The sequence below is a fragment of the Plectropomus leopardus genome, chromosome 3 (assembly GCF_008729295.1).
Source record: "Plectropomus leopardus isolate mb chromosome 3, YSFRI_Pleo_2.0, whole genome shotgun sequence".
Lineage (NCBI taxonomy): Eukaryota > Metazoa > Chordata > Actinopteri > Perciformes > Serranidae > Plectropomus > Plectropomus leopardus.
Genome location: NC_056465.1, coordinates 34,096,469 through 34,117,220, shown reverse-complemented (window position 1 = coordinate 34,117,220; position 20,752 = coordinate 34,096,469). Strand labels below are relative to the sequence as shown.

Genomic DNA, 20,752 nt, shown 5'->3' with positions numbered 1-20,752 from the left:
TAGCAGGTAACGTTCCCGCAACATCGGCTAATAATGTTTTAAAGAAAATCTAATGTCCAGAGAACGTTTCGAGAATGTTTATCATTTCAAATATTGCCCCTGTAAGGTTAAATGCTGACTAAGACGTTTTGACTGCGACATTCGGAGGATGTTTTGGTGATGTTGAGAGGTGACAGATAATAAAATGTTCTTTTTTATATAAAACGTTCCCACAATGTTACATGAGAATAAAGGAAGAACGTTCTCAGAGTAACATTCAGAAAATGTTTAGAGGCCTGAGATTGCAGAACATTTTTTATGAAAATGTAATGTGATATGTTAACAAGAAAAAAACACTTTTCATTTTAATTTAATGTTTATGGAGAATGTTACCTGAACATTAAGGAAAACGTTCTGGGATCTGACAGAAAAATTGGTTGCATCGTACGATTCTCTGAATGTTTTTAGAACCAAAAATTGTTAGCTGGGAAATCAAATATCTCAGCAGTGATGGTGGAGCGCCATTAAAGTTTTTTAAAGTTTATCCATGTCACTTTAGTCTTTGTTAATCGCTATTCTTTTGTATATGAAACACAGCAGTGGTTCATATCTGCAGAGTAAAACCAGACTTTGTGGGAAATTACCAAACATAAAGGTGGATCTCAAAAAATTTAAATATTGTGCAAAAGTTCATTTTTCTTTGTAATTTGATTCAAAAAGGTAAACTTCCATATATTGTACATTCATGACATGTAAACTGAATTATTGTAACCTTTTTGTTTTCATTTTGATGATTATGGCTCATTAAAATCAGAGATCCAGTAACTCAAATTATTACAATATTTCCTAAGATCATTCAAAAGGTGATTTACTATACAAATACTTCTGAAACGCGTGTTCATACTCAATACTTGGTTGGTGCACTTTTTCTACAAATTACTGCATCAATGTGGCACAGAGGCGATTATCTTGTGTCACTGCTATTTTAAAATATGTTTTTTTTTTCCACTTTTTATTTTGACATTTTTCCAGCAGTAGGCCATTATTATCAAAATTGAAATAGAAAAATGTTCAAAACATTTCAGTTTATGTATTGAGTCTAATATTTATATTAAATTGTCACTATATTAAATAAATGATAGAAAATATTGAACTTCATCCCAGTATTCTAATTTTTTGAGATGCACCTGCACTAAACAACTGTTTTTGAGGTGCATGCAACAAATCCAGTTGCAGTAAAAGCATGAAGCTGATCTGGAACAATAGCTGTGCATTTTTGTTTGATTTGTAACGAGATGTTGGGCTCCGTCAGGCGGCTGCACACGCGTGTCGTTGAGCTGAGTGGACTTGTGACAGGTGGTGTCACTCCTACGCGCCGCGAGTCGCTCAACCGAGCAGTGCAGATGGTGCGTTGCGAGCTGTGTGCGCCAACAGTTGTTGCTTTGGAGATACTTGTATACCCCCCAAATTCCTCCTTCACTATTCTTTATTTTCACATGATCTTCTCTTTAGGAAAGAATGGAAATAATCACAATTAATGTGATATTTTGTTTTATATTTACAACAGAAAAAGGAAACGTTTTGCAGCGAGTCCAGAAATCATTAAGCAAAACACTGCTGACAACAAAGGCATGTAATCAAAGTGAATGTGCAGTTACAGGATGAACTTTAAACTTCACGGTCAAATCTGAATGCCGAGTCTGACGTGAAACCGCAATCTGACAGAAAAAGGGAGTCGGCATGTGAATTATTCTGTATTGAAGACATGTTTAATATAATATCATGACAGCAGACCTGAAAGCACAATGACAACAAAGTGAAATAGTGAAAATCGATCAGATATTGTTCAGATATTGGAAACATTTTTTTAACTGCAATGAGACACATAAGTTGACCACTTGTTGTTGAGTATATGACATTCTTTATGATTACTGAAAACTGAAAGCAAATATTAAGAAAAAATGTAAATATTGAAGGAATCATTTGATATTTTGGGACATATTCTCAGTCACAATTTTCCCCACGTGAGCGATAAGAAGATTGATATCACCCTACCAGCAGCCAGTTAGCTTAGCTTAGCATTAAAACTGGAAACAGAGGGAAACTGCTAGCCTGACTGTGAAAAGTAATCAAATTTCACCAACTTTCCAGTTGTTATTAAATTAAATTAACTGATTGCGTGATATCGATCTTCTCATTTAAACCTGGGTAAGAAATAAACATATTTCCCAATGTGTCAAAGTATTCCTCTCAATAATGGCAGTGAATAACAGAGCGACAGTTTTATAAAATGCTGGTTTGGATTCCATCAGCCTGTCTTAAACCGGGCTTTGAAATCAGATTTTTGACATCCTCACACAGTATTTAACCCCCTATTTATTATAGGAGAAAGGTCACAGCAGTCCAGCGTCCACCTCAGAACAAACAGTGGACAGTCGGTGGCTTCAACTCCAAGGCAAATTAAAGGAATAGTTCAAGATTTTGGGAAATGTGCTCAGCTGTTTCCCGTCTGCTTCTGGTCTTGTTGTGAAATTAAGCTCTGCAGCTGATGGCTATAACTTTATAATTAGTTAATTAGCGCGCATGCATGAGAGCGGTGTCGTGAAAATTTGCATGACAGCTATGCAGACCGGGTCCATTGTGAATTATCTGAGTTGCTCTGTTCCATTTTTCGTTAAAAAAAAGGGAACAGAGCTCTCCTAAATAGTGCCTGTGCCGACTCCACACAACAAAAACTCATGCAGACAAAGTATGTGAGGGGCAAACGTTAACTGTACAATATCTAAAGGAACTGGACCCCAACTTTAATAACGCAAGCTTCTGTGGCTAGCCCAATCAGCTAGGGTTCTGTGAGCAACATTTAACGTTCTGTGAGCAACATTTAACGTTCTTTCAGCAACATTTAACGTTCTGTGGGAGCAACATTTAACGTTCTGTGAGAAACATTTAACGTTCTTTCAGCAACATTTAACGTTCTGTGAGCAACATTTAAAGTTCTGTGAGCAACATTTAATGTTCTGTGAGCAACATTTAACGTTCTGTGAGCAACATTTAACGTTTTGTAACCAACATTTAACGTTCTGTGAGCAACATTTAACGTTCTGTAACCAACATTTAACGTTCTGTGAGCAACATTTAACGTTCTGTAACCAACATTTAACGTTCTGTGAGCAACATTTAACGTTCTTTCAGCAACATTTGATGTCTTTGACCAACATTTCATGTCTCTAAACAACATATGATTTTCTGTAACCAACATTAATCATTCTGTGATCAACATATAACATTTTGATACCAACATATTGTTCTGAGACCAACATTTAACGTTCTGTGACCAACATTTAACGTTCTGTGATCAACATATAACATAATGCGACCAACATTTAAAGTAATGTGACCAGCATTTAATGTTCTTTAGTCAACACATATAATGTTCTGTAAACAGCATATAACGTTCTGCGACCAACGTATATTATTGTGTAACCATCATTAAACATTCTGTGACCAACATTTAATGTTCTGCGACCAACATAAAGCATTCTGTGACACATAACGTTAGCAGGCTCGTGGATGATCTAAAGCCACATTTTCTCCTTAATTTAGTTGTTGAGGTAGTTGTCGTAATGTTTATCTTACATTATTGGGCGTTAAAAAACCAAATTGATAACACGTTTGCCCAGGAAGCTAGCTATGACTTCAAGGTATGACATCAGTTTAAATAGGGGATTTCATTGACCAAAATATATTTCTGAACCAGAAATCTGCTGAAATTAAGATCAGTCCTAATTTTTGATCTGCAGTGGTATGCAAGCATTCACAAAAACAGGAAAATCTGTTTTTTGTATGTTTCTTTGTAAATGTTGTGGACAAAAATGGTTTGAACTCTTGGCAAGAAAGGGAATAAAAATATTTCCCAAAACACTGAACAGTTCCTTTATGTCTGGTTCCTCTGCAAATCACTTCAAACTCTAGTGTGTCTGGAGTCTGGTCCGTGTTTTTATGATCACATTAGTCCATGTGCATGTTGACAAACTGTAATGACAATATGAATCTTCGTCAGCTGTCTCGTCTTTAGCAGTAAGTTGCATTACAGCGACCACATTTAAAATTATGGGTTTAGTTGTAATAACTGACCTAAAGCAGTGTAAATGCTCTTTTTGACACACAACACCATGAAGAGTCAGCGCCTCAGCCCACGAGACACAAAGTCCCCGCTCCTCACGGGTCGGAGCAGAGAGTACTTTAGAGATCATGAATGTCTTTGTAAAACACACGTTCTGTAGATAATCCTCGTGACTGTGCACAGGTGCACGCTGTCTGAGCGACAGTTCAAAGTCTGCATGCGCTACGATAAAAAAAAGTTCATTAGGTTTCCACCAAATAAAGTTCTTCACATACAGAGACATAAATGGGTTTAAAAACGTCAGCGCGTTAATTGACGTAGTAAAGCCAGTAGATGACGTTGAAGAGGGAGAAGCTGAAGGGGAATATTATCCGTGACCATCTGTCGATGGCGTTCACATCGGTGAGGTCCGGGATTTTGATTTTCAGCTGCGACGATCGTCTCCGCAGTCGGGTTTTCTTTAGATGTACGTTCCTTTCCAGGCTCGAGCGTGGCCCGCTGGGCTTCCTGTACTGGATCCCCGAGTTGTCGTTCACCGTGGAGGAGGAGTTGTGGGTCTCGCTCACGGTGGTTGTGATCTCATTCCCTCCCACCTCGTTGTGGATCTCCAAGGTTGTCAGCAAAATGTTCCCCTGGGAGTCGACCTAGGCACAACAGACAGAGCGGGGTGTTAAAAATGGGCTGTGAGCTGCGTGCTTCAGTGACTGATGACACTTGTGCAGCGTGCGTCGGGCCCCGGGGCCGCCGTCTTCCAGCAGGCTGACAGATTACAGCTGGGAAACAGAGAGCGGCCTTCAGAACCAGGTTTCCTGTCCCAAAGTTAAATCACTTCTCACAAATCAGCTCAAGGTTGGACCGGATGGCTCTAATACTAATGTCATGACGGCTCCTGCTCCAACACAAAAACACACACAAAAACTTTCATAAATCATTCAGAGCTGGTATGTGGCAAAAATAGAGGCGCAATATGGACACAGTCCTATAACAATGTGGTTACCAGACACGAGAGGCAGTGACAAGGTGAGTATTTATTTCCTTACTCTGTCGACTTCGGTGCCAACTGGTGACTGGACAGCTGATTATTTGTAGGTCCTTCACATCATCACATATAAACATATTTTATGTGACAATAAAGCTGCAGTCTGTATGTATGTGTGTCCTTCACACATCTCGAGAACCGCTCATTCGATGTACTTCATACTTTGCAGGTGTGTGACAACCCAAGGACGTGTAGCGTTTAATTTAGTGCAGTTTGAACACGCAGCATGTTAATATTAACAAACTTTGAATAAGCAAGCGACAGCACTCTGTGCAGTTTACTGCTGTTATTATTGTAAAGTTTTATCCTAGCTTTTAAAAAATAGTTTTTCTAAATCTACTTATTCCTTGCAATTTGTGGAACATTTATTACCAAGTTGCAATATAATGATATATTATATTTTATATTTTATTTTATTTTATATATTATTATATAAACAATATAATGGCAATACCATTTTCTCCATGTTTTTGAAAAAAAAAAGGAAAAAAACAACTTAGGTTTCAAAGGTTAAAAGGCGTCTAAAAGCAGCACAAGAAAATGAATGTCGCTCCAGTTTTGGAAGGGTTAAAGACGCTTGCTGATATCAACATGCATCCCTGACAAAGATGACAGCAGGAGCAGGGCTGTTGAGATTGCTGATCCGATAGGGAGTCAGGTGTCTAACATCAGAACCGTGCGTTCTTCTCTGTACTGGCTTATTTTGATTGATACCTTATCAGTATTGAGTACTGATACCCAGCATGAGTTAAATCTCAACTCTGCTCTGGATAGCTTTCAGGAACAGCACACTCTGCTAAGTTTGCCATCGCAACTTATAACATTATCACCAATAAAAAATAGTCCATGCTCTGGACTCCCTTGTCTCCCTTTGTGTTGTGGACTCCCTTTGTCAGACCCTGTACTGACTCTGCAGGTCTCTGTGTGGGTTGTCTATGCACACATATGTACACACACTATTATAGTGGTTTGTTGTCATGAACTGTGGATATCAGGGACACAAACACATAAAGACGATAAAACAGTCGAACACCAAAGAGAAATGAAAATGTGGAACATATTGACATGTGATGGTGATAATGACTGAGATGGCCGGTTCAGATGTGATAGGGCACGTTCCTCCGAAAGTGTCAAACTTTGCCCCTCGGCAGCAAAGTTTCAGTGGAGGTTTTCACAGATGTGACACAGGCAGTGACAGACACTCACCCGCCGTGAGTGACGACGCCCTTGTACCTGATTGGACTGTTTAACGGACGAAGTCTTGCAATTGCCGCCTTCCAGTGAGGACTATTCAGGAGAGACACAAACAGAAACCCCTTTGTCTGAGCTTTGGTCAGGTATAGGCTGAGGTGATCATAGTGGGAGCAAACGCCACGGAGAGGACGATGGGAGAGACGGGGTGCCAAATTTGTAAATTTTTCAAATATTACACATACCATACAGCCTTAAAATCAAGTTAAAAATGTTTCTCACAGCTCTCGAGACATTTTATGTTGTTCTGAGCAGTTTGTCTCTGTGAAATGATGAAGAGTAACTTGATTCTCACCCTGGGTCCATCAAACTTAGCACGATCATTATTTGCCTTCTGGGCCTTCTCAGCCAGTTTCTTCTGCATCTGAGGGCCTCGTCCGAAGAAGATGTAGTTGACGAAGGCGTATTCCAGCAGAGCCAAGAAGACGAACACGAAGCAGCCCATCAGGTACATGTCTATGGCTTTGACGTACGGGATCTTGGGCAGAGTCTCTCTTAAGTGGGTGTTAATGGTTGTCATGGTCAGGACAGTGGTGATCCCTGGAGGAAAAAAATGAAATTTTATCACCACCTTACAAATTAAAAATCATGGGATGAAGCTTGTTATTACTTGTAGCGTAGAATTATTATTTCAGACAGTTTCTTTCCCAAAGCCATCCACTCTCTCAACCAACACAATAACTCTGCAACCCATTTTACATTTACATGTTTATAGACTTATACATATCACTATGGGTGTGCAGCACTACTAATTGTGCATTATATGTCATTTTTATCTTATATTTTATACTAATGCATTTTTCCCTACCTTTGTTTTCTGTCTGGTTTTACGATTGGTAATTATGTGCGCAATTTTGTTGTATTTTGTTACAATGACAATAAAGGCTTCTTATGTTTTTATCTTGTGCAATGTGGCTTTTAGCATTAAAATCAGATTTTTTTTCAAAATTTTCAAGCAGATTTTTGGACGGTGCAAACACAACCTCCAGCTTTTATTCCTTCAACACTTTCAGGAAAGGTCGGTATTGTGATGTTTGTGCATATCCAAAAACCTGCTGATATCCAAATCCAAGTCAATCGCTTCTTCTTTCAACCAGAAATGTGGACTTTTCTTTTGGTCATGCATCTCAACACCACAAACTGCAAACTGTTGGCGAGTTGATTGTGTACAACACATACAGGACAACACAAAGACGGAAAAACAGAATTGCGAGATCTCCGTTAAGTGAAGTTATGTGACTTCTTCTCTGGCGATAACATCTCAAGAAGCATGGCGATGGATGTTCAGAAACATTAGCAGGTTTATTTCTATTGCAGCCACCGCACTAATGGGAGTGATAATGGGAAGGCAAGCCCCTTATACGTGGGAGCGGCCTCGTATGAGGGATTTCTGGGAGGTGATCAGAGTGCTGTTAACTCATTAAGAGAGAGCGCAGTACTTTTCTATCAAGGTCTCAGCATGAGTCATTTCTATCAGGTATCAACATTTCTATCAAACTTTATCATAACAGCTAAAAGCCTTGAAAATTGATGAAAGATGAAAGTACCTGGAAGCCAGTTTTTGGTAAGTTTGAATTTCGTCGGGTTGAATAAGCAGAAAACGCTCTGCTGTATGACTTACAGCTAACGTACCGTACGAGTGAACAGACTCAGCAGATACACAATAAACAGCGGTGTCGTAATTCTCTCGATAATGTGCACCATCAACAGTAAACGTGTCTGTGTTGTCTCTGTGTCTCCTGGATGGCTCACCGACCTGGACGCTGTGTCTATTTCTGTCGACTCAGGCTTACATAATTAAACCAAAAATGTTACACTGTACAGTGCTGTACTGCATGTGTGGGGGTGTTAGGAGCGCTGTGGGTTTATGGCATCGATTTCTGCAGAACAAAAGGAAAAGCAAGAATCTGAAGTCTCTCATAGCTCAGAGGAGAGGTTACTCAACAAATCCCCAAAATATTCTCACTGCAGAGCTGTAGAGTTTACTGTCTCTGACAGATTAGGAAACGATAAAAATGATTATCATTTTTAAAGGGTAGATTCCATTATTATTATTATTATTATTATTATTATTATTATTATTATTATTATTTTATTTTTAGGTTTATATCTTTCTGTAGCTTTGGGGTACATAAATTTAAGTGTCAAAATGTTTTCAAGTCCTTCTAAAAACGTTTTGGCTGTGATCCAAATCTAGACCTAAAATTGTAGTTTTGATGATAAAGTTGCTCCACTGCTTTCATTTTATATAGCTATGCTCTAAAGTCTAACATACAGCTACAATAGGCGGGTTTCCATTACAGATTTGTACAAAACTTAGGCGATATTTTTGAAATGTCGATAAAACATCATTGCGAGATGACTGCGTTTGACTGAGTTATGTGTGACTTCTCTCACGATAACGTTCCAAGAAACACGGCGATGGATGTTCAAAACATTAGCAGGTTTATTTCTATTGCAGCTACCGCACTCGTCATCAAGCCCCTTATACGTGGAAGCAGCTGAGTTTGCTAATATTAGCTAATTTTAAGGATAATCAGAGGAAATTCTGGCCTGGGATAACACTTAAATCAAAATTCAGGTGACTGGTAAATTGTCCAAATATGTAGAAATCTGCGGTCGTTTCAATGACTTCTATTATCTTGGTACAGTAGCAGCTACGGGCATGCCTGTCATAACAGCTGTGGACTGTAGCAGCAGCAGACGGTGTTAAAAAACCTTTGGGGTTACGATACGATACGATACGATACAATACGATACGATATGATACAATACGATACCATACCATACCATAGACCCAATTTGAGGGTTAATGGAAACCTGCCTAATGAGAGTCCAAGTAAATCCACAGCATCTCTTAACACTCGTCTTCAAATGTCATTTTCCACTGAAGTCTGATCCTGCAAATGTAGTTCTCCTCAGGATACTCGGACCACCATAATGGCAGAGACGATGGAAACCCTTTTGTGAATCATCACATAGACAGTGATTGAATTTGGATGGTACTGTAAGCGTAAATGGTCTCTAACTGCATTGATCTCAGAGTGACTCAGACAGAGATCTTCTCACTGAGGAGCTGTTAGAGCAAACGGACCGTCCCCTGAACCGGTCTGACCCTGAAGAGGAGCCTCAACATACAGCCGGACCCCCAAAATGTACATTCAGCTTTTCATCACAAAGATGACCCAACTGGGATTTAATGAATGGTGCAATAATAAGTTCTTTCTTACAAACACTTTGTGAGCATCGATGCTGAATGAGGATTTCCATTACGGCACATCAGAGTCCAGCAGAGATCAATGAAGTTAGAGATAACAGGGTGTTTTCCAGCAAACCGAGCCTCGTATTTGTTTCACTCCCAGAGGCCAGTGGAAAGTGTGAGTCCAGTTCAGTCTCCAATTACACCACAGACAGAAGAGCTGCTTTAAGCAGACTGAAGGAAACACACAGTCTTTATAAAACGTTTATCTGAAGCTGATATTTATCTGTTCACATATGACTTGAGTGTGCGAAGAAGTCACCAGTGCAGCTCTGCTACTGGAGCGTCACAAATTGCAACTATTTTTGACAGATATTGCAATTTAATGGACATTTTCATTTTTACATTTAGTTTTCACAAAAGAAAAAAATATTGTTTCAGTTTACATTATTCTGCCGCTGCTCAGCTGCTGCACCAATAATTTTTTTAACTTATTTTTTAAAATTGCATTTAATCTTCACAAAAAATAATTTATTTATTGTTTCAGTGTACATAAGTTCATCACTGCTCAGCTTATGCACAAATAATTGTTTAAATTTATTAATTAATTAATTTTTTTAAAAATTGCATTTAATCTTCACAAAAAATGTATTATTTATTTATTGTTTCAGTCTACATAAATCTATCACTGCTCAGCTGCTGCATCAATAATTTTCTTAATTTATTTTTTATTTATTAATTTTTTTAAATTGCATTTAATCTTCACAAAAAAATAAACAATTTATTTCATGTTTTAGTTCACATTAGTCCACCACTGGTCAGCTGCTACACCAATAATTGTTTGTTTTTTTTAATTTTAATTTTAACTTTTTTATTTTATTTAGTGAAGTAAGATCGGTGATAATTCTCTGCAGATTTATCACCAGCAGCACCTTTCATGTTCCACACATTATTTGATCCATTATTAGTATAAAAATGCTTATTGGTGCAGCTCTAATGCCAAACACTGTTGATGAGGCATGAAAAAAGATTTGATAATAGATAATAAAGTTAAACTTAGTCCTCATTTTGCTGTGCACCCCGTGACTCCAGACTAAAGGAGAAGATCACTTCCAGTTAGTTTTAGAAACATAAATAAAACCGGAAAGGTCAGCTCCCCTGGTTATGTCCTCTGCCGGCCGCCAACATCCAACCCATCATCCTCTCAGGTCACAGCGCAGAAAATTACATGAAGCTGACATGATCTTCCAACAAACGCTCAATCAAGTGTACGGCGTCTCCGAGGGGGCAGAGAGGCCATCAGTCATAAACATATCCCACATAACAACACAGTCACCGTTTCTGCTGTGCAGCCATGCATCCAGCACGTCCTTGTTACCTGCAGCATACACGCCATCTCTTTCTTTTTCTCTACCTCCTGTTTCTATTACTGTCAGTGAGGTGGTGCACAGTCATGTAAAATATTGGCAAATTGCTGGTTTAAGTGTTTTGGAAAGAGACGAAGTGAAAAAGGAGATTTTTGTCACATTTTTAAGACACAAGAGCAAAATATGAGCCTCCTTTGAGAAAAAAAACACAGTTTCCCTTCTCAACAGCTCAAACAAAAAAGTAAGAAAGTGTTGTAAATGCGTATATTAAAGAAATCCTTCAGCTAGTGGTCTGTTTTTTTGTGATTTTTCTGTCGAGACACATGATGTTAAAATGTGTTTGGTGTTTCTGCGCCTTCTCCTCTGAGATCTGCTCTGAGTGTCTGATTAGTTTGAACTGATTGCACCTGAACCTGCTCTCACACACACACACACACACACACACACACACAGACACAGACACAGACACACACACACACACACACACACACACACACACACACACACACACACACACACACACACACACACCTGTTTCAAATAAGCTGGACTGAGACAATCAGTGAGCCTGCACAGAAGGAGACATTCACTGGAACATTTGTGGTTGTTTTTTTTCCCTTCAAGACAAAAAATACAGACAAATACTTAAACTCATCTAATTGACAGATCCTGGTCTCTCTGTTTTGATGATTAAAAGTTAAAAGGCTTTTTTACTTTTTGCTCCTTTCAACAGAATATGTCAATTATCTTTTGTTTTTTAAACAATGGTGTCCCACTCTCTCCAAAAAGCACCCACAGAGTCCTTTGTGTCTCAGAACTTTTGTGCAATTTTGAAGCAAAGTCACAAAAAAACAAACAGTAGCATCACATCATATGTGTCTCTCTGGTTCAGTTTTCTTTTTCTTCATTTTTTAACTCGAGTGTTCCACCTACAGCCACATTTATCCTCCAGTTAAATCTCTACGGAGCTGCAGAGTCTCCACTTTGATGATATCATAGTTTAAGCTGTTTGCTTCACAAGCCTGCAGGCCCAAACTATCAAACACTAAACCCGTCTGACTGAAGGTGAAACCACAGAGCTGAGGTCAATCTGCTGCACGGGACACAACATACCTAATGCAACTCTGGCAGCCGAGGCATCATAGTTTATCCAGAACGACACCCAGGACAGGATGGTGATGAGGATGGAGGGCATGTACGTCTGCAGGATGAAGTATCCGATGTTTCGCTTCAGCTTGAAGCTCAGAGACAGTCGAGGGTAGGCACCTGCGGGGAAGAAAAAGCCCTCTTTAACACGAGAGGAACAAGGGGACGTCTAGTCTTGCACTTTGTTTTGGTTCCTATGGCGATGGCCTCACGAACGGTCTCGACACCATGGAAACAGGTGAGCGTGGTTCAACTTGCAAATCATCTTATGAAACTCAGCCTTGAGATTTTCTGCATGTAAACAGCACAAAGCAGAGCAAAATATAAAACTTCTGTTTGCACGCGCACATATATAATATTAAAGAGGATCTAATTTCTTACATGTTTTTTTGTCATACGTGTATTGTTACAATATCGGGTGATCATATTACACGTAGCCGAAGTTTTTGATAACGGGGTAAACGTATGCAAAACGAAAGCCTGTGAACAAAAACCTAATGTTTCAGATTGTTCTGAATACTCTGTTTCTAATGTTTTTTCTAATTTAAAAACTTTCATTTCTTTATGGTCATCTGCTCCATTCACACTACTGCAATACACCGCTGCATGTGGCTGCATGTGGCTGCATGCTAACATCAGGGAAATGTTTTTCGAAGCCACAGAGCGCTCTATTTTTCTATGAATTACTGAATGGTTAAGTCATTTCACATTTACTCCGTTCAGCGTTGCTATACATTTCAACAGTGCTCCGAATTTCCGCACAGTCCAGTTTGTGCCACAGTGCACAGATTTTTTAATGCACTCTGTGTGTTTCTATTGCCAAAGTGACATGAGTTTCTCATTTATTCACACCTGAAAATACAAACGACTGTATGTGAGACAGCACCTGAAGTCACACAGCAGTCTCTGTAAACACTGGGCGACCTTTTCGCCCCATAATGGTTACTTCTGTCATCTAACTAAGTGACTAAACACACACCTGTGTTGCTCCTTGCGTGCTCGACCCACCCACTGAGGAGATGTTAAAAGCACCTGCAGACTCCCTTTAGAGTTTATCTGCATCGAGATCTGAGCTCGCCTGTAATGAGCTCTAATAGCCCTGATCGGACAATATCCATCCTACATTATTCAGCTAAATCACTGCTCTGGTGCCTCTGCGTTTTTGTATTATGAGAGAATAATTCATGCTGTCGGCGCTCTGCCTCATGAATACATTATATGACTGTAAGTACAGCCCCCGTTCTTTTATCAAGAGCTTGAATCATTATTCCCGGCTCTGCTGTTACAGTGAGAGGGGTCATGGCATGATGCAAATCACGATGCAAATTAGAAAAGCCTAATGTGTGCACAGACTCTCACAGGAGAACAAAGTACAGGAGATGTGCTGATATTTAGGTGCCTTATGGGGAACTTTAAAGGCCCTGAAAATGTGTTTTTACTTAATCCGCTTCTTACAGTGACTGATGGGATGAAAGCAGTTTTTGGTTATTTTTGGGTTTTATTTGTTGAGTTATTCGGCTATGGTCAATCAAATCAGATAAAAACACACCCACACGTTCCCGATAAAGCAGATCAGATGAGTATTAAACTCTTCATAAACAAAACCCATGTTTTTAACTTTGATGTTTCTATTTAGTCGTGAATATTTAATGTTATGGAGAAACACTCAGAGCTGCTTCACGGGCATGAAACTGAACATGAACTCTGGTGAAAGGGGAGTTTAGAGTTTTTAGCAGAAGTGAGGAAAGAGTCTGAAACAATTTCAGCATGTGGACTCGGGCTGCACGATTGTGGTGTCAACCTGTGCAACAACACAGCTAGCAGGAAATGTTCCCACAACACTGGCTAACGTTACCTACAAGTTGCATTAATGTTTTAAAGAAAACATTTTAAACTCATGTTCAGAGAATGTTTTAAGGATGTTTATCATTTCAAATAATGTTCCTGTAAGGTTAAATGCTGACTAAGACAAAAAAATTTAACGGCAACATCCTGAGGATGTTTTGGTGATGTTGAGAGGTAACAGATCATATAATTTTCTTATAAAATGTTCCCAAAACGTTACATGAGAACAAAGGAAGAACATTTTCAAAGCAGCATTCAAAAAATGTTATTGAGGACTGAGATTACAGACCGATGAAAATGTAATGTAATGTGATATTCAACGATTAATTTTTTTTTTTTTTTACATTTTTTTTATGTTTTTAGAGAATGTTGCTCGAACTTCAAGAAGGACGTTCTGGGAACATAAATTAAATTTGCTACTGAAAACATTACTAAAACATTTAGTGTTTGCATTGTACCGTTCTTACAAATTAGAACCAAAAATTGCTAACTGGGAAACACATTGCAAAGACTGTAATATTGCAATTTTTTTCAGGGATTTTTTAGTTAAAAGACAATATCAGTAGAAAAATCTGTTTTTAAAAAATCTTTAAAAAGTCTTTGTGTCAACTTCTGTTTTAATTTTAATAAAAGAATACTGTAAATAATTTACTTTTTTTTTCAACAAAAAAATGGTTGTAGTTCAGCAGTAAACTTACGGCAGCAAAAAGGTAAAACTGAGTACACTTTAATGTCTGTTTATTTATTGCGAGTTACATCATCATCATGATATTCAACAACATAATTATTTATTTGCATATAGCATTGTTGTGAACTCACCTGTGGAAAAGACCACATTCCTAGAAACCAGTTTGTAGTCGACTATGGAGAACTGAGGGAGCTCGATGCGGGTCACCCCGGTCACAGCAGTGTCTCCTCCTTTCCAGTAAAACTCTATGTCATCTGTTGTGTAACCGTCTGCAAAAAAGGACACAGGAAACAAGGAAAGGTTTGATTTTTAGTGGACAGGCACTTTGAAGAATACTTTAAAATTATCATTTGTACATCAATTACTGTCTGCCACTGAATTTGGAGAAGAGAAACTTGGTTACCATGCCTCTGCAGTGAACAAAGGATCCAAAAATTAGGTTAAGGTAAATTGTCATTTTTCTTAGATGCAGTTTAAGAAGAAATGAAATTTAAAGGTGATCCTAAATCCTGCTACATCTTTTGGTAAACATTGCTCCAAATGACTTCTATACATTAAGAATTGTCTGTTTTTGGATTATTTGTTCGATGTGGCGGCATGCGAGAGAAACAGTTTTTTTTCCTTATTTAAGGCAACACAGGGTGTATAATTCAAATAAATACGGTCATTTTTGTGGATGAAATATTCCTTCAAAAGTGCATTTTGTTGCAGAAAATGTATAGTATATTTTTATTTGCTTAAGTGAAATGTGGATACCTAATAGCTGAAGTTGATTTACAGTAAGTCTTATGAATCACACTGACCCGGCTCTGTAAGTGCTGATTGCATGAGATGTAAATCTTCATGTGGACGTGTGTCACCGCGAGCAGACGGACTTATACGTCATGCAGGCGCTCCTTTACTGTCAGTAGTTTTATGGCTGCCAAACACGTCATCCAGACTGGTGCAGCTGGAGTAATCATCACTGTGACTCCACTATGGAAATCACTGTCTGCTTAAAACCTTTCAGGATGGACTCTAACTGACGAGAGTGAAGTAAGCAATCTCATCCAGATGCGACAGCTTAATAAATCGAAAGCAATTCGGCAGAGGTGAGAACTTTTTTTACGAGAATCGCAGTGCCGTTCATATTTTTAAAAGTAAAGCTGTCTGCTGTATTTCTTTACCGAGCACAAGATGTGAGGCTTAAACTTACAACTCTCAATTTCCAGAGTGCAGTTCTGTTCGTCCAGCGGGTACCTCCTCAGATCCATCATGCAGGCCGCCGTCGTCGTGATTCTGGATGGAAACAAAACCATAAGGGGAGGAAACATTACCTGAGGGGACCTCTTTAAAATGCTGTGTAATTTATGAAGACACATTATCAAAACACACTGTTAACTCTTCGAAACCTGAACAAAAGTGGCTCAATTTCTTTCAAGAACATGAGAAGAAGGCAATAAACAACCTGACAAGAAATTACCCCAAAAAATAGCAAAAAAATTGTAAAAAGTAGAAGAAAATTACCTGAAATTAGGTAATAGCAGTATGAAATTAAATAATAATAATGATAATAATAATAAGTTACAAAATTTTGTTTCCCAGAAAATTAGCAAAAAATAAAGTAGCCAAACAAGGAAATAACCCAAAAAGTGCAAAAACAAACAAACAAAAAAAAAAAACCAAAAACCAAAACAAAAAAAAAATATAGAATTAAAAATGTAGTTTTCTGGACATTTTCCCAACTTCTTATAAATATCTAATAGTTTTCAGTCTCAGGTAATTTCTCTGGTAACTCTTTTTTAATTTCTTGCAACCTGTGGGACATTTTTTTGCCAGGTGCCTGATTGCCTGTTTTGCCAAGTTTTGGAAGTTTTGTAAAGAAATCAAACCAATTTTCTCAGGTTTCAAAGATTTTAAATGGCTGTATAAGGCTTTTGATAAGGCTGCACACAAAAACTGGTGTCAGTCCAGGCTTTAAAGGGTCAAAATTCAAATAGATGTGCTGCCTTACAGTCTGTGCAGAGACAAAACAACTCATTTCTAACAGAAGAAATCATTACAGCACGACACAAACATCCTGGAAATGCAGCAACATTCATTATCATTATTCTGAGAGTGAGACTCTGTCAATTACTGCTAATGGAGCTTTTAGGCTTTTCAGAGCTTCGATCTCGACAAACGTATGAGATGAGTGACGCGATATGAGCTGATGTGAGAGCCGATGTATTAGCGCTAAATTGTGAGAACTGCAGCTTAAATGGCTTCAACAAAACAAATAAAACATTGAGCCACTTTATGCATCTCGGGCAGATTGCACAGTGATGTGAGTGATAAAACCAATAAGCATTAGCCAGTCGCTCTGGAGGATGTGTGAGATGATGAAAATTTGTAAATACACACATTTCTCTAAGATGCATGTCGAATCCTCAATGTTCCCAATTACGCCAGAATGGACAGTGTGAAGGGAAGGAAGTGACCTAATCAGATTTACTATCCGGCTAATACAGATGCATTTACAGTATGTGTTAGTGTAAATAAACGTGTATGAAATCTGGACTTTATCAGGATATGAGACGCGTGAATTGCAAGTGCAGATCTGCAATCAATGCTTCAATCTGACATTCAGGAATTCCTCCATATTTTCTTGCTTAATTACCTCCCAATTTACCAAGGAGGTTATGTTTTCATTTATTTGCGTTTATTTGTGTTTATTTGTTTGTTGGCAGAGTTATGGAAAAACTACTGGCTTAATTTTCATGAAACTTGGTGGAAGGGTGTAGCATGGACTAAAGAAGAACCAATTACATGTTTAAATTGATCTGAATTATGGGGCAGATAAATTACTTTTCACTTTCGTTTACAGTGCGAGATACGGCATTTGTGCCCTTCTTTGTCCCAACCGTAATGGAAATTAAGGGAGACGTCTCTAATATAATGTTTTTTTCCCGTCTTAATCGCTTTAAAGACTTGATGTTTTTATTTTTTAATGGTCTTCTTAATCCCGTTTTGTGAAGAACTTTGGATTGTGAGTAACTTTGGGGTGCATATTTGCATATTTGCATCTTGAGCCAGATGCAACAAAATTTTCTTCAACTGTGTGGCTGTCTGGTATGACGTCTGAATGACAATACAGGAATCTTAATCTTGAACTTTGTATGAAAAGTTCTGTACAAATAATCCATGCGCCCGCGTTCAATGGTGCTGCTTGGTTGAATGGGTGTTTTGGGAAGGACGCCCCCATCATGGACTTGCTACAGTACAGACTCCGGCTCCAAATGATGTCACCAGTGCAAGATGGCAGCTGCCGAATCAGTGATAATTTAGCTTCATTTAGGTATATCGGGGGTAAGTGGGAACGTGTTTTCCATCTTTATATACAGTCTGTGTACTCACCTGAGGCCGTAGAGAACTGTGCCGTCCGGGTGTAGTCGAATCATACGGTTCTTAACGGTGACACCGTGAACAAAGGACTTCTTGTCATTGAGGAAGTAGGTATCCGGGACCCAGAGCTGGTCTGCTACTCTGTTGTCCAGCGTCAGGTTGAGGGGGATCCCTGCATACGCCAGTCTCTTATCTCTCCAGTACTGCTGGAAATACATCGTCAACGTGTAGTCCTGCGGGGAGAGAAACGGCATAATGCAGCTGCACTCAACAATAAATTTGACTCAGAGAAATGCAATTATACCGCACAGCAGATACAGTATACATAACGTCATTTTGTTACGGACGTTTGCAATTTCTTCAGGCCAAAGTTGCCGACTTTGTCCAAACTGAAGCCAGACTTTCTTACAACGTTATCACATTCAGAGTCTGCAGCCCAGAGCTCGGGATGGATTTTGTGTAACAAAGGTGATATTTATAGAATTGTCAAACAACTCTGATTCTCATCAGTTCGCCCTCGGTGACCGTATTTCAAGACCTGTCTCAACGAGAAACCTCTCTCAGCTGTTCTGTGCACAAGACTGGCACGAACCCTCAGACTATAGATTTCCATTACTGCAGGCACAGCACCAACGCTACTGTCGGTTTCAGCTTAGTGACTGACCACTTTAACCAGCATGGCAAAAATACACTGCGAAGATAGATAGATAGATAGAATCAGTTTTTATAATAATACTATTTATATTAAACTGTCACTAATAATAATGGTTTATCTACATTTTTGGCACAATTTATACATAAAATATGAATTAAATGACTTCCACCACAACCATTACTGACTGTCTTTGGCTCCAGATTCATGCATTCAACTTGAATTTATGTAACATATTTCTTTCTTGTTATAAAATCAAATACATAGAACTAGGGATTGACACATTATTAGCCTGGCTGATTATCAGGGCCAAAATTTGGCATTTTGCCGATTATCTGTATCAGCATTTTATTTTAATGATCTCCGATAAAATGAATTAATTAAAAGTGCAAAAAAAGTGTCAGCATGGGAGGTACTTTTACTTTGAAAAACCTCAGGGAGCTATTTTTTATTCATTCATTTAAAAAAGATGGAATTTATAAAAACAAGTTGCAGGAAACTTGCTGTTTATAATATTGAACGTTTCAGTTTTGATTAAACATTTGCTAAAGGCGCGTAAACATTGTGTTGTTGTACTCTACTAATAATCTGTGTCTGTATCGACCCTGGAAAAAACATCTCAACAGATGTTTTTTATACATAAAATATATATTTTCTGTACTACATGTTCTGTACTATATATGTACTATATGCAGTTTCAGTATCTAAAATAAATATTTTATGTCTGTCCCCGTGCTACGGTCAACTCTATTACCTCTGTTACAAAAATTGCATAAAAGTCTCCAAAGCATTCACATAAAAAATATGTGACCTGCACACAGTGATGTTACTACATAGATAGATAGATAGATAGATAGATAGATAGATAAGTTTCATTACATACTACCAGCCATACATGCAATCACACGAGGCTATTTTAATAATTTATCGGGCGTTCATTCGCAGCTAGCTCCACAAGTGGATCCATCAAACACAAAAGCTTTTCGAGGCCTTTTAATGGAGCTCTTTACTAGCTCGCTTGGCTTTGTTCTGCTGACTAATGTTCTCTTAAATAAATAAGCAGGTCTCAGGAAATAAACAAAAAAGTTGGCAGTGCAGAAAACACCGACATTTCAATCCTCTGGTGCAATATTTATAATAAAGCATTCGGAAAAAGGCCCTGATTTCCTTTGGATATAAAAATCAATGCCAGTATTTATTTTTTCCACACAGATCTAATTATTACTACAAGTAAAGTGTGTGTGGTTCCTCACTTTGGAAACTGCTGATGCCATTTAGACAAAATAAAGAATTGCATCGTTTTTGCACAGCACACATGGGTGCAGAGGTGCAGCTGCACTGTAGTCGGCTGACAGTCTGTAGGTTTGTTTTGTGTTTGCAATGAATTACACTACGTGGTCTGACTGACAGTATAATATAACATAATATTGATTCCTATGAATAATTCAGTGTGTGTGCACAATCACAGGATGTATTTGTTCTCCTACACTACGTTAAAAAGTTGCCTCTGGTTACCGTGTGAGTTTTCATCCAATAAAAGTAAAGATGAATGAAAAAAACCTTTAAAACCATTTTAGATCACAGCCATGGTCATATTGTGCATCTTAAATATATTCACCCCCCATAAAAAACTGTGTTGTGTTTTTATTTAATTTCAAAATGAAGGCGTATGAAGATTGTATGGATGTTTTTACTTTGCATCGATGATATTGGATCTTTATCATTAAATTGATAAATCAGTCTAGATTGATGCATCGTAACAGCCCCAGTCAGGAAGGTATGAAGGTTTGAAAAAATGGATAAAGCTCAAGCCCAGTGCATTTGTTTCCCCGAAATACAGAGATTATAGGCTAGAGTTTTGAAAATGTTATCTTTGACAGCTCCAAATTTTGTGCAAAGCATTTTACATTGGACTGATTCAGAAACTAACTTTACATGGACGGACATCGTCTCTCCCTGATTGACACCACCGTGCTGTTGGCACTTTAAACTCTGCACCACCACAGAACTGATAACTGTCCCTACTTACCTGTAACCTGATTATAGTCACCTTTGCTCCATTCAATCTGCCAAAATCCATGTGCAATTGGTGTACATATT

General features: G+C 38.3%; 1 protein-coding gene across 1 annotated transcript in view; it reads right to left on the bottom strand.

Annotated features, from left to right (window-relative positions):
• Window positions 1-4,281: 4,281 nt before the first annotated feature.
• gabrb3 (gamma-aminobutyric acid type A receptor subunit beta3) overlaps window positions 4,282-20,752 on the bottom strand; it is a 32,220-nt gene continuing 15,749 nt past the window's right edge. The window contains exons 4-9 of the mRNA XM_042483672.1: window positions 18,013-18,233; window positions 15,833-15,915; window positions 14,769-14,906; window positions 12,072-12,224; window positions 6,688-6,932; window positions 4,282-4,746 (exon numbers count right to left, since the gene is read on the bottom strand). Of these exons, the coding sequence (XP_042339606.1) occupies window positions 4,411-4,746; window positions 6,688-6,932; window positions 12,072-12,224; window positions 14,769-14,906; window positions 15,833-15,915; window positions 18,013-18,233 (1,176 nt within the window). The 3' untranslated portion in view covers window positions 4,282-4,410. The remainder of the gene's footprint in view (window positions 4,747-6,687; window positions 6,933-12,071; window positions 12,225-14,768; window positions 14,907-15,832; window positions 15,916-18,012; window positions 18,234-20,752) is intronic.